The sequence below is a fragment of the Impatiens glandulifera genome, chromosome 2 (assembly GCF_907164915.1).
Source record: "Impatiens glandulifera chromosome 2, dImpGla2.1, whole genome shotgun sequence".
Lineage (NCBI taxonomy): Eukaryota > Viridiplantae > Streptophyta > Magnoliopsida > Ericales > Balsaminaceae > Impatiens > Impatiens glandulifera.
In genome coordinates this window covers 59,027,323-59,039,147 of record NC_061863.1, presented here as the reverse complement: position 1 = coordinate 59,039,147, position 11,825 = coordinate 59,027,323, and the positions used below count along the sequence as shown (strand labels likewise).

Sequence of the window (11,825 nt, the reverse complement as noted above, 5' to 3'; positions counted from 1 at the left end):
TTTGGAAACAAATCTTTCAGATTTATAATATTTGATTTTGGAAATAAAATCTTTAAGATTTATAATATTTCATTATATTTAATTATTAATGAACCTTTTGGACAGGCTGTATGACTAGATAAAAATGTAACGAGTTTATCTGTTACAAAAATATTTTATTTGATAAAAAATTAAAATTAATTATGCTTGTTAAAAAAGTTATTAATTTACTTTTGTATCTTGATCTAAAATTTATTATTTTATTATTATCTACTTTTCACATAAAAAAAAGTTGTATTTAATTCGATCATATCTTCGGTAACAAATGAAAATATATTCACTTCTTTGAAAAATTTATAAAAGTGACGAGGATAACATTGACTAGTTTACAAATAATTTTTGTTTTCATGGTAAAGTGATTTTATTTTATTTATTATTTTACATATTTAGTGTACAATTTAAAATTAATTGAATTTCGAATTAACTAGTGGTTTATATAATAATATATTTTATCATTAAATAATTTGTAATGTAAGTTATTATGACTTAATTAATTTAATCTATTAAAATTCAAGATAGTGTTATATAAAATTATCATTAATTTTAGATGGATACATATTATAATAACCGTTCAAAGGAGGATCCGATTTTTAACTTTGATACGGTAACCTTTCGAATCGGTCAAAATCTGGTTCGATCGGACGATCCTACCGGAAAACCAAACCGGAAATTTCCGGTTCGAAAGGTACATAGTGATATTCTTTCTTTTTTCTTCTTCTTTTTCGGTTTATTCCAATTCTTCTGAACCTCGCAAGCAGAGAAAGAGAAAACCAGCAAAATGAGGGTCTACGATGCAAAGAGAAAACCAAACCAGATCTATAATCTGAGAGAATAGAGAGAGAGTCTCTGGTACAAAAATGTGGAAACGAAAGAAGTGTTTATCTTCATCTCCGTTTTTAAAAGTATTCTTAGCTATTAATAGCTGTCATTTCAGGGGTCCCATTTTGTTTCTTTCTAACTTATTTAGAGTCTTTTATGTCATATATGATTTTGACTTTTGATTACAAAGTATATTTCAATATTTGGTTTGATATTAAGACAAAATATTTAGTTTCATATTTTAATTAGGATATATTTTATTATTTTATAAATATATATGTTTAATTGATTATATATATATATATATATATATAATTTCCATATGAATATATTTATATTTTAAGAATAATTAAAATTCGGTCCAACAAGTAGTTTAACCGGTTCGACCGGTTGAGCCGAAGTTCGCAAAAAAAACCGGGTTGATGACCGGAACGGTTTTCAGAACCTTGATAATAACTAAATTTTTTAGATCCCCGGTTACTCATATCATTTGGATTTTTATGAGAATAAACCATTTGAATACATTTGAGTCTATTTAATAAACATAAATCACAAATCTTTTTAATAAATAATATAATTGTTTAATTCAATATTTATTTTAATATATTACCATACATGACATAATACTAAATAGTCACTATTAAATAACTATTTATATTTTCTTTAAGGATAAGAAAACTAAAATTATAATCGTCCAGCTATTGATCGGAGATTCGAATCCTTCTATAGTTCTAGAGTATATTTGTTCTATTAGAATACATATTTTTTAGTTAATCGAATTCAATATATGACACATACATTATAAAATAGGTTAAACTCCTCTTAATGTTTCTTAGCTCATTAAAAATATTGTTATTATACCCAATTAAAAATATTAATTATACAAGGTATGATTATGAAAAAGAAAAAGAAAAAGAAGACTAAACTATAAGAAAAATGTCAACTACTAAAATCAATCTAAAAATTAATGGTGGATTAATAATTAATTAATTATAATAAATAATAAGTTAATTCCTAAACTTATGTCTTTCTTACAAATATTTTTTAATTTTTTTATATCAATTATTTACTTATTTATAATGAAGGGTTAAAAAATTATAAAATAATTATTAAAGAAAAAGAATAAGTATGATGGATAGAAGTGTAGTGTTTGGTTATGAGTATTAATCATTCTCAATTTTATTGATAACATTGGAATATTTCCATTAAATTGATAATGTTTAGATTTATTAGAGAGAAATTATTAATATTATTTTTTAATTGAAATTAGATTAATATTTTTATTTTTTTTATTATATTTTATTTAATTAAAAATACAAAATATTATTTTTTTTTATTATAATTATTTAAAATATATAAAATATTGGAATGTATCTTAATTATATATATATTTTTAAAATACTTATTATTTATATATCTAATTATATATAAAATACTTATTTTTTAAAATACTTATTATTTATATATTTTTTAAAATACTTAAAATATATAAAATATTGAAGTGTATCCTAATTATATATCTAATATTTTATTATTTTAATTATATATATAAAAAAATAGTTGAAAGATTCATTTTTTTTATTTATAAATAAAAATTATCTATCAAACAAAATAAAATCTTTAAAATATTATATATTAATAATTAATCAAATTAAATATAATATTTTACCTAATAATATATACTATAACATTGTATAATATTTTTAATAATATTTTTTATTAAAATATTTCATATTTAATTTTTTAAATATTTATTTTATATAAAATTGTTATTTTATTTTTAAGTTTTTATATTTTAATTATTTTATTAAAATTTTATTATTAATATATAAATTAATTATATAAAAATAATTTTATTATTATTAGTTATTATAATTATTATAAAAATTTTACTTTATTTTATTAATTATATTTTATTTTAAATAATTTATCGATATTATTTAAATGATTGAAATAATTTATTTCAATAAATAAGATAAAAAGTTTATTATTAATTTAATTATAAAATAACATCTAATATAATTACAAAAAAATATATATATAAAATTATAATTATAATTATGAAAAAAAATCGGGAGGGTAGACATCACGAGGGAGGAGAAAGAAAATACGATTCATTCCTCTCAATTTAGGGCTGAAATTATCAGCCAAACACTTCATTTTATTTCCTTTTTCATTTCGAGTACAAAAACCACCTACAAACATTCATCCAACTTTTATCCCTAGATTATATATCACCTCAAATAACTTTTATTATTTTAATTTTTTATTAATACTAGACTTTTATTCTAATTATAAATTAACTACAAAAATTATCTTTTAATTTATTTTCAAAATTTTATATTTTTTTATTTAATTATATATTTGTTTTATTATTATATATTTTATCTTTTATAATTATATATTAATTTAATCGTAAAACAATAAAATTATCTCTCATAAAACTTATACCCCGACCAGTTAGAGGATATATGATAAATTTGAATTTGTTGGTGATATGATTTGCTTATAAAAATTGAAGGGCTTATTTAATCTTGAATTATAAGTTAAGAAGCCTATTTGAATATTTCTTCATTCAAAATGAACGGTAAGAAACTGATCGTTAATCACATACACTTTTTTTGAAAAATTGATTCTTGCCATAATAAAAGCCTTAGAAATCGTATAAGCGACCGATTTCTCTCTCGCCCGATCTTCTCCGGCAATTAACGACGGTAGCGCCTCCCAAAATGTTCGCCATTGGAGGTGTCTTCAAAGCTTATAAATCCATTGTATCAAAACGGAATTCTTCCCAACAAGACAAGAATGATTCATTTGATAAATCCAATCGCAAGGTACGTGAAACAATGTCTGTTATGAAAACAACTATTTTTCTTTCTAACCCTTTTCAATTTTGAATTTTGTGTGTTTTCTCTCTCAGGGATCTAATCATAAAGAAAGAGACGAATTACATAATCTCCCTGATGAAGACGATGAAGATTCTGTTTCCCCAAGTTTTTTCAGAAGACTTGAAAATCTTCCACAATCTAATAATAAGGACCCACCTCTCAAAAGAAGCACAAGCCTCGGCGCCGGCAGCGATGGTACCTCGTCTCTTTCTAGAAACATGAGTAAAAATCGCCGGAACCCTGTATCCGCCGCCGCTAATCATCTCTACCGAATGGTGAGCCATAAGAATATGGATTCTAATCCTACTACATCGGCAACCACAAAGGCGAATGAATTCGACGTGAGCAGCCGCGAACATTCTTCAATCGACGAATTTGGGATAGGTGATATTCCTCTTCCTCGAAGTTTAAGCCAGAAATCCATGACAACATCAACTAGCCAACGTCATTTGGGTAGATCTCTTTCAAGGAAATACAGCCAGAAAGGGTCTATGCCGGACCTACTTTCCACTGTCGAAACGGGGGCTCCTCCGTCTCCGGTTCCGGCAATGGAGAAGAGCATGTCGAGGAGTATCAGCAGACAGGGTACGGTACCGATCATGTTTTCAAGCTCAAATGGTTTGCTAAAGCCACAAGCAATTGAGAGAAGCTTAGATTGTACCCTGGAGGAACTTTGTTATGGATCCGTGAAGAAGATTTCTGTTGCCAGAGACGTAATAAACGATATTGGGTTTGTCCTCTGTTTGTTTGTTTCTCTGTTTGTTTTGTTTCTCTGTTTTTTTCTGTTAATAAAGGTCGAATCTTGGTGCAGGTTTTTGACCCAAGAAGAGGAGCAACTAACTGTAAGAGTGCAGCAGGGATGGAGTGAAGGAACGAAAATAACATTCCCAGGTACAGGGGACGGGAGGCTAGGGACATGTCCGGCCGACATAGTTCTTGTAATTACAGAAAAGAGACATCCAATGTATTCAAGAAGGGGGGATGAAGATTTGGAGTTGGGTGTTGAAATACCTCTTGTTGATGCCCTAACCGGATGCACGATCATGGTTCCATTATTAGGTGGTGAGAAGGTGAAATTGGAACTGGATAATGTGGTAAAGCCAGGATTGGAAAAGATTATACCTGGGCAAGGGATGCCAAAACAAAAAGATGAATATAGGAGTAGGGGAAATCTCATACTCAAATTCTTTGTTACTTTTCCCGATCATCTATCTGATGAACAGAGGCTACAAGTCTATTCTATATTGTCCTCCACCACGCCATCATGATTCTTCATCTTTAATCTTCTTTTAGTCTACATTCTATTCTTCAAGAGACACTAAATCTAACTGATCCATCCCTACTTAAATTTGTGTTATTTGTTCAATATACTATCATGTTAACCTTGTACCATATCGGGTCACCCATTGGAAAGATTTGACATATTCTTATTGAAAGCGCAAAAGAGCATTGCTGCGGGGAGTAATGAATGCTAATTCTTAATTTTAAAAAATGATTATGTTAACCTTGTCATTTGCTTTTATTTCTCTTAAAACGTCTTAAATTAGAAATTCATTAGCATGAAGCCTAGTGAGTCATACGGGTCTTAAGCTTCTAGGGGTCTCGTAACTCAACAAAAAGATTACAACTTAAATTAAGATATAATAGTTTTTGTTTTAAACTAAAAATAATAGTAATTGGCTGAGACAAAAAAATGACAATTATTGTGAAGATGAAAGTTAAGAGATATCCTTCTTCTTGGAGTAAATTATACACATGCACGAAAGATCATTTGTTTTGAAGGTAGTGGTTTTAGATAAAATTAGTAAAGATAATTATTTTAAGAAGGGTTAGATTTTGGTTTGCTCTAACCCAGGGTTACCCTAGTGCCGGCCTGGTATGAGCTTACTACAAAATATAGTCATTCTAGAAAACACTTAGAATTGGGCCGGTTTAAAGAGACAAAAATGTTATTAAATTTGTTAATATATATATAATTAAAGTATATTTCAAAACATTATTTGATTTAAATTAACGTATCAATAAAATATTTTAAAAAACAAGTTTTTAAGTAAATAAATAAATAAATAAAAAAACCAAACTCAACTGGAGTTGGGCGTTTCCAAATAGGGCAAAGTTTCTACATTAAGGAAGGGAATGACTATTGGAATTTAGATCATAGGATAGAAACCATAACACAAAATAATGAGTCAATCTTAAAATAAAATCAAAGTAGTGGATTTGTCTCAAACTAAAAAGACAACAAAAATATTTTTGTTAGATTTTTTTTTGTTCCAAACAAAAACATCTTTTACAAGTTTTTATCATTACAATTACAATGACAAATGCATTTGAGTAATTGAATACACTTAATATGCAATTGAACTACATTGAAGTAAAAATCAAATTAATTAATTGTGCATCATTCATATATTCACTGTCAAGTGATTACATTTTCGTTGCGTAGTGATTACATGTCCGAATCACTACTAGATTAGTTGAATATCGAAAGACAAACCATCTACGATGAATTCGAGTACAAAAATAGATAGTAAAACAATTTAAAAAAAAAAAAATGTGTCAAACACATACCTCAAACACTTGAATTTAAATATATTTCAGTGTATATTATACCTTATTCGAATTTTTGTATTATATATTTTATTTAATTTTAAGACAACATAGCTAACAATGACCTAATTCTAGGTCCACTAAATTTTGAGCGTTAACTTTTCTTTTTCATATACTTAGTTGTTTGGTTGGTAATACATTAATACCGAAATATACACATCTGCTAAAAAGTTAATCAATCAAAAAAAAATATAGTTACATCATTTTAATAAATTAAAAAATTGTTATAATCCTAAAAAAGTAGTACACACTCAAACCCCACAATTCCCTTTTTAGATTTTTCTTATGCTTAAATAAAGATTCTCTAGTCTCGTGATCTTTTGATTTATATATATATATATACACTATCTCCTTCCACACAAAAAACACAAACCCACATCTCAACAAAACATGTCTACTTTCAAGTTACACTCAAGAAAACTACTTCCTCCGGTCTATCAACCCACAACCCACATCGTCCCTCCTTCCTCCGCCGCCGTAAACAGCCACGGCCCAACGGCGCCACTACCTTTTCCGGCAAGGGATGCAAAAGTCGACGCCAATGTAGTAATGGTCCTATTGGTTCTCTTATGTGCCTTAATATGTTCACTAGGTCTCAACTCCATCCTCAGATGTGTTTTCAGTTGCTCTGGCTTAGTATCTTATGGGCCTCGAGTTGATGCTAATAATAATACTCCCGGTGGGATCAAGAAAAAGACCCTCAAGAAATTCACAACCGTTCGATACTCGACCGATGATGGGCTTGAACCACAATCGTGCCTAAACGAAGAGTGTGCCATTTGTCTATCAGAGTTCATAACGGGCGAAAGGGTTAGGCTATTGCCCAATTGTAACCACGGTTTTCATGTCGGATGCATCGACAAGTGGCTAAATTCTCACTCCTCGTGTCCTACTTGTAGACAATGTCTGTCTGACACGTGTCATAAACCAATAGCTCCGCTTGAACATGAAGGTATGGTGGGAATAACTATGTAAAATGATATCATGATAATGGAAGATTTGAGAAAAAGGGTTTCAAGAATCAATCTATTATGAAATTTGTACATAATTAAATAACACTTTCTCTTACTTTAGTGCGATTATGTTTCTGATAACACAAATTTTTGTGTCAGATTTTGCTTTTATGGGGATCGTGAAAGTTGGATCCGAGTACGAAAGATGTAATTGATGGAGACATTTAAATTTACTATTACTTAGATATATTGATGAAAAAAAGGGTGGTAAAAGAGAGATAATTAAAAGAGAGACATTGATAAGGCTGAGTCAAAAGACATGAAATGGATAAGGACAATATAGTGGCGGGTCCGTCCGTCGCAAAAAGCTCTCACTTTTTCTTGTGTGTGATTTCAAATCATTTTGTTAAAAGGGCTCCACTCCACTATACTTGTGAAAGAAAAAAGCTAATCCTAGTAGCATATATGTTTACTTCTAGCTAGCTTGCTTCTTTTTACAATCCAATATCAATCAATCCTTTCCAAACATTATATTATGTGTTGTTTCTTTATTGGTGTCCAATAGTTTAGATTTATTGAGATCTATATACGATCACTCACTCGTGTAGGATTAGACCATATTGCAATCTATATATTTCCTTTTTGGCACCAAATAAACGCAATATATGAGCTTTAGAGTAAAAAGTTTAGGGCATGTAAATAAAGAAGAGTTATTAATACAAGCAAAGCTAACACAATGACTTGAAAAACATATTTAAAGGAACTCAATCATACATATAAGGATTTAGTGGGACATTCAACTCATGGGTCATGACCCAACCCCTACCTCTCAACAGTTTATATTGAACTTATTTGAAAACAACTATATTTTATTTTTATCTCAACTGACAACAAATGTTGTTAACTGCCCCTTGAGAATAAACCTCATTCACCAAAAAAATGGAGAAAAAGAAAATCAATGAATGAGGTAAAAAGTAATTTCTTTTTTGCTGGTGGGGTGGAAAAAGATCTGAAAATAAAAAAGAACTTATAGGAATGGCTCCTTGGTCTCTGATCAAATATTTTATATCCATAACAAACCTACTGTTATTATCAACAAACAATTTTAGGAGAAGTGCAGGCTTTCACTCATAATTAGCCCTGACAGTAACCAAATAATGATTTAACACAAGTTTTTCCTGCATTTTAAAGTTTTGTTCAGATATAGGGCTCGTGATGCGACTCATATTCCTCATCCGCAACAGAAAACCTTTTTTAAAGCAACCAATCGATCATACACTTTGTTTTTCTCTTCCCATAAGCTGTATGAATTCAGCAAATGCTGCAAAACAACAATAATACAGAGAAACACAGTTGAGTAAAAAAAAGGACAATACAAAGAGAAAAGAGGAAAGGTGGTTTGGGTGGTTAGTTTACCATAATCGGAATCGTGTGGTCCTGGAGATGCTTCAGGATGGTACTGAAGTGACATAAGCTTTAGCTTAGAAGAGGCAAGACCTGCACAACTTCCATCATTCAGATTCACATGTGTCACCTCCACACCCTCCGGAAGTGATTTAGGGTCGACCGCATAGTTATGGTTCTGTCACACACAAGATACATTACAACAGTATTTCATATCACATTATCAATTTGTCCAAATAACAAAGTGATTATTTGAATTAAGTTCATTTCATAATTGTTTATGTAACTGTGAGGGTAAAATAGTCTTTAAAGCATATTTTGGTAACTGATAAGGCGTACCTGGGCACTGATCTCGACACATCCATTTCTAAGGTTTCGAACAGGATGATTTCCACCATGGTGACCAAACTTCATCTTGAAAGTCCTACCACCCAAAGCTTGACCGAGCAGCTGATGGCCCATACAAATTCCAAAAACCGGAACCTTTCCAACTATCTCTTTCACAGTTTCCACAGCATAAGGAACTGCAGAAGGGTCTCCTGGTCCATTGCTGAAAAGAACTCCATCAGGGTTCATCTTCAAGGTCTCACCAGCTGGCCACGTCGAAGGAACCACAGTGATTTTGCAGCCATAAGATGCTAACCGTCTAAGTATGTTGTGCTTTATTCCAAAGTCATAAGCAATAATGTGGAAGGTTTTCCCATCTCTCCCATTTGAGTTGAAGTCCCAATCCGTATCAGTTTTGTCTTTCCATTCGTAAGGGACTCGACAGGAAACTTCACTTATTAAATCAACACCTGTGCAAAAACAGCCAATGAGATCGGAACGATGACTGAAGGCTTAATCAACACTGGTTGGAGAAATCTTTACCTACTATATCCCAATTGCGAGACATTTCCAAAAGTTGGTCATCCGATTTATCTTTTTCTGTGCTCAACACGCCTACAAGGCTTCCGTCTTGTCTTAGTCTTCGTGTTATGGCACGTGTATCAACATCATCTTTTGAAAAGAGAAGATAAAACCAGAACTAGAGATATTCAGCAGCCAAACATAGAAAGTTCCAAAGCTATTTGATTAATAAATAAATGGAGAAGGTGAGATTGCTACTTACATATTCCGATTATGTTCCTCTCAGCCAAGTAATCACCCAGCGATTTTGTGCTTCTCCAATTTGAAATACTGAAAGAAGAAGATTTATATTAGGGTTCAATTGGAAAAGCTTTTGTAAATCTCTGGCACTGGATCCGGATGAAAATGCATTTCTATGACCTGCACCATTTCCTAGGTGTATCTGGACCTGAATCTAGATTTGGGTTGAACTGAGTTCATATACACCCCGTTTCCAAACCAAATCTCACCCAGATCCACATCTGGATGAGAAAACCGGATGAAATGTTGTTCATAAATGAAGCAAATATTGATACAAGTAAATTCAATATCTTTTGAATGTTTTCTTTCTCTATTGCCTCTCTTGTGAATGAATACAAACAAATTCATTTTCATTTGGTAAGTGACCAACATATTCAATATTAAAATGAACACTAAGAGGGAGCAGTGTTTATATACCTGATACTTAAACTTCTTATTACTAAACCTCCAAGGAAACACTTGCTTGACTCTTCATCGTCTGTTCAGCTCGTCATGTAATTTACAATTAGTTTAACCATCATACCACACGAAAAAGAAAGAACAAATAAAAATTTTGCTAACCGAAATTAATGCCAGTATTGCCAATATGTGGATTTGTCATCAACACAAACTGTCCATTATAACTGGGATCAGTAAGTATTTCTTGATATCTGTAACACAACACCACAACCAACAAGAATGTGTTAACAAAGATTCTTTTCAACTTCAAGAAGAAACAACAATATGACAAATTTATAACAATTTTTCGAGCTCCAAATGATTGACCATTCAAAGACATGGATAGATAAGAATGGAGAGTATATTTTACCCTGTTAATGAAGTATTGAAAACCACTTCCCCAACTTGGGTTCCTTTAGCACCAAAAGATTTTGCTTTCCAAACTGAACCATCTTCAAGAACAAGCCTTGCATCAGCCGTCTTCCATGGTTTTTCAGCCAACCCTGCCAAAACCCATATATAAAACTCATTATCACTTAACTGACATGCGATCATTCTAGCAGGTTCGGCAAAATTTCATCACTTATGATAACGCCACAATATACAAGTTAAGATCCTAACTATCCATATCTTTAGAATCCAAATGCCCTAATTTTATAATTCCTTTACAAGAATTACCGCCCGCAGACACGATTCATTTAGAGTGCATAATGGAGGCTTACCAACAGCAGAACCGTCCGTGGAGAGAGAAGAATTAGAAGAGCATACGATGGTAAATGGGTGTGCTTTCTTTGACGTGAAAGTTGAAGGATGAGTGGGCAGGATAAGGCTTCTCGTGGAGATACCCATGGATGCGGCAACCATGATTCTCTAGCTGGGTTGCAGTTACAGTGGCCACAAGTAGATGGAGGAGCACTGACGGACACCAGCTTTGAATCAGGGGAGAAGATGAGTAGAGAGCAAACTGCAGCCGGCCCTAAGTGCCCCGCATGCAAATTGTCGGGCGGGCCAAGGTAGCTGTCTAGGTCCTGTTTGTTTGTTTTGTTTCTATTCTAAGAGGAAAAATAGATACAACCCCACTTTGGAGGGGAAATTTCAGAAAATAACCCTAATAATAAGTCTAGACGGGGAAAGTGTCAGCGCATAAATTAAATAGCGCTGATGACCCTATTTTTTTTTTTTTTACGAAAATGTCCCTATTGCGTCAACCAAACCGGGCCATTTTCTTTCAAAAAAAATCATAATTAAAATTTTTTGAAAAATAAAAAAAATAAAAAATTGCGTCACGCAACCTCAGTTGCGTCAAGTAAACGCGTCACGCAACCTCAGTTGCGTCAAGCAAACGCATCACGCAACCCAAGTTGCGAGACGAAAAAAATCATCTCGCGATTCCGATTGCATCACGCAATCTCCGACATGGGTAAAATCGTTCAAAAATAGTAAAAGGGGTCACCAACATTTTTTTTCTTAACCGATGTACTTTTCGCATTTATCCCTTTTTTAGGTTCATCTCCACAAATTTAGA

At 31.5% G+C, this 11,825-nt stretch overlaps 3 protein-coding genes across 3 annotated transcripts; 2 read left to right on the top strand and 1 right to left on the bottom strand.

Moving 5' to 3' along the window:
• Window positions 1–3,587: 3,587 nt before the first annotated feature.
• On the top strand, window positions 3,588–5,038 carry LOC124925076. Its single transcript, XM_047465049.1, has 3 exons — window positions 3,588–3,692; window positions 3,779–4,476; window positions 4,558–5,038. The coding sequence occupies exons 1-3, from the start codon at window positions 3,588–3,590 to the stop codon at window positions 5,012–5,014; spliced, it is 1,260 nt and encodes a 419-aa protein (XP_047321005.1). The 3' UTR covers window positions 5,015–5,038.
• A 1,693-nt stretch (window positions 5,039–6,731) lies between these two features.
• LOC124927723 (RING-H2 finger protein ATL78-like) lies at window positions 6,732–7,805 on the top strand. Its single transcript, XM_047468180.1, has 2 exons — window positions 6,732–7,308; window positions 7,469–7,805. The coding sequence occupies exons 1-2, from the start codon at window positions 6,747–6,749 to the stop codon at window positions 7,522–7,524; spliced, it is 618 nt and encodes a 205-aa protein (XP_047324136.1). The 5' UTR covers window positions 6,732–6,746; the 3' UTR covers window positions 7,525–7,805.
• A 514-nt stretch (window positions 7,806–8,319) lies between these two features.
• On the bottom strand, window positions 8,320–11,296 carry LOC124927097 (carbamoyl-phosphate synthase small chain, chloroplastic-like). The gene is made up of 9 exons (XM_047467445.1): window positions 11,023–11,296; window positions 10,671–10,803; window positions 10,424–10,512; window positions 10,280–10,340; window positions 9,825–9,892; window positions 9,584–9,712; window positions 9,053–9,510; window positions 8,726–8,891; window positions 8,320–8,630 (listed from the first exon to the last, which is right to left on the bottom strand). Exons 1-9 carry the CDS (start codon window positions 11,162–11,164, stop codon window positions 8,581–8,583), a joined length of 1,296 nt encoding a protein of 431 aa, XP_047323401.1. The 5' UTR covers window positions 11,165–11,296; the 3' UTR covers window positions 8,320–8,580.
• Window positions 11,297–11,825: the final 529 nt, after the last annotated feature.

Coding starts and splice junctions, on each gene's coding strand:
- LOC124927097 (XM_047467445.1), bottom strand. CDS start 11,164: ATGGTTGCCGCATCCATGGGTATCTCCACGAGAAGCCTTATCCTGCCC. Junction 10,804..11,022: donor CACGGACGGTTCTGCTGTTG/GTAAGCCTCCAT, acceptor GGGTTTTGGCAG/GGTTGGCTGAAAAACCATGG. Junction 8,631..8,725: donor ACCACACGATTCCGATTATG/GTAAACTAACCA, acceptor GTTGTTTTGCAG/CATTTGCTGAATTCATACAG.
- LOC124927723 (XM_047468180.1), top strand. CDS start 6,747: ATGTCTACTTTCAAGTTACACTCAAGAAAACTACTTCCTCCGGTCTAT. Junction 7,309..7,468: donor AGCTCCGCTTGAACATGAAG/GTATGGTGGGAA, acceptor TTTTTGTGTCAG/ATTTTGCTTTTATGGGGATC.
- LOC124925076 (XM_047465049.1), top strand. CDS start 3,588: ATGTTCGCCATTGGAGGTGTCTTCAAAGCTTATAAATCCATTGTATCA. Junction 3,693..3,778: donor TTGATAAATCCAATCGCAAG/GTACGTGAAACA, acceptor TTTCTCTCTCAG/GGATCTAATCATAAAGAAAG. Junction 4,477..4,557: donor GACGTAATAAACGATATTGG/GTTTGTCCTCTG, acceptor ATCTTGGTGCAG/GTTTTTGACCCAAGAAGAGG.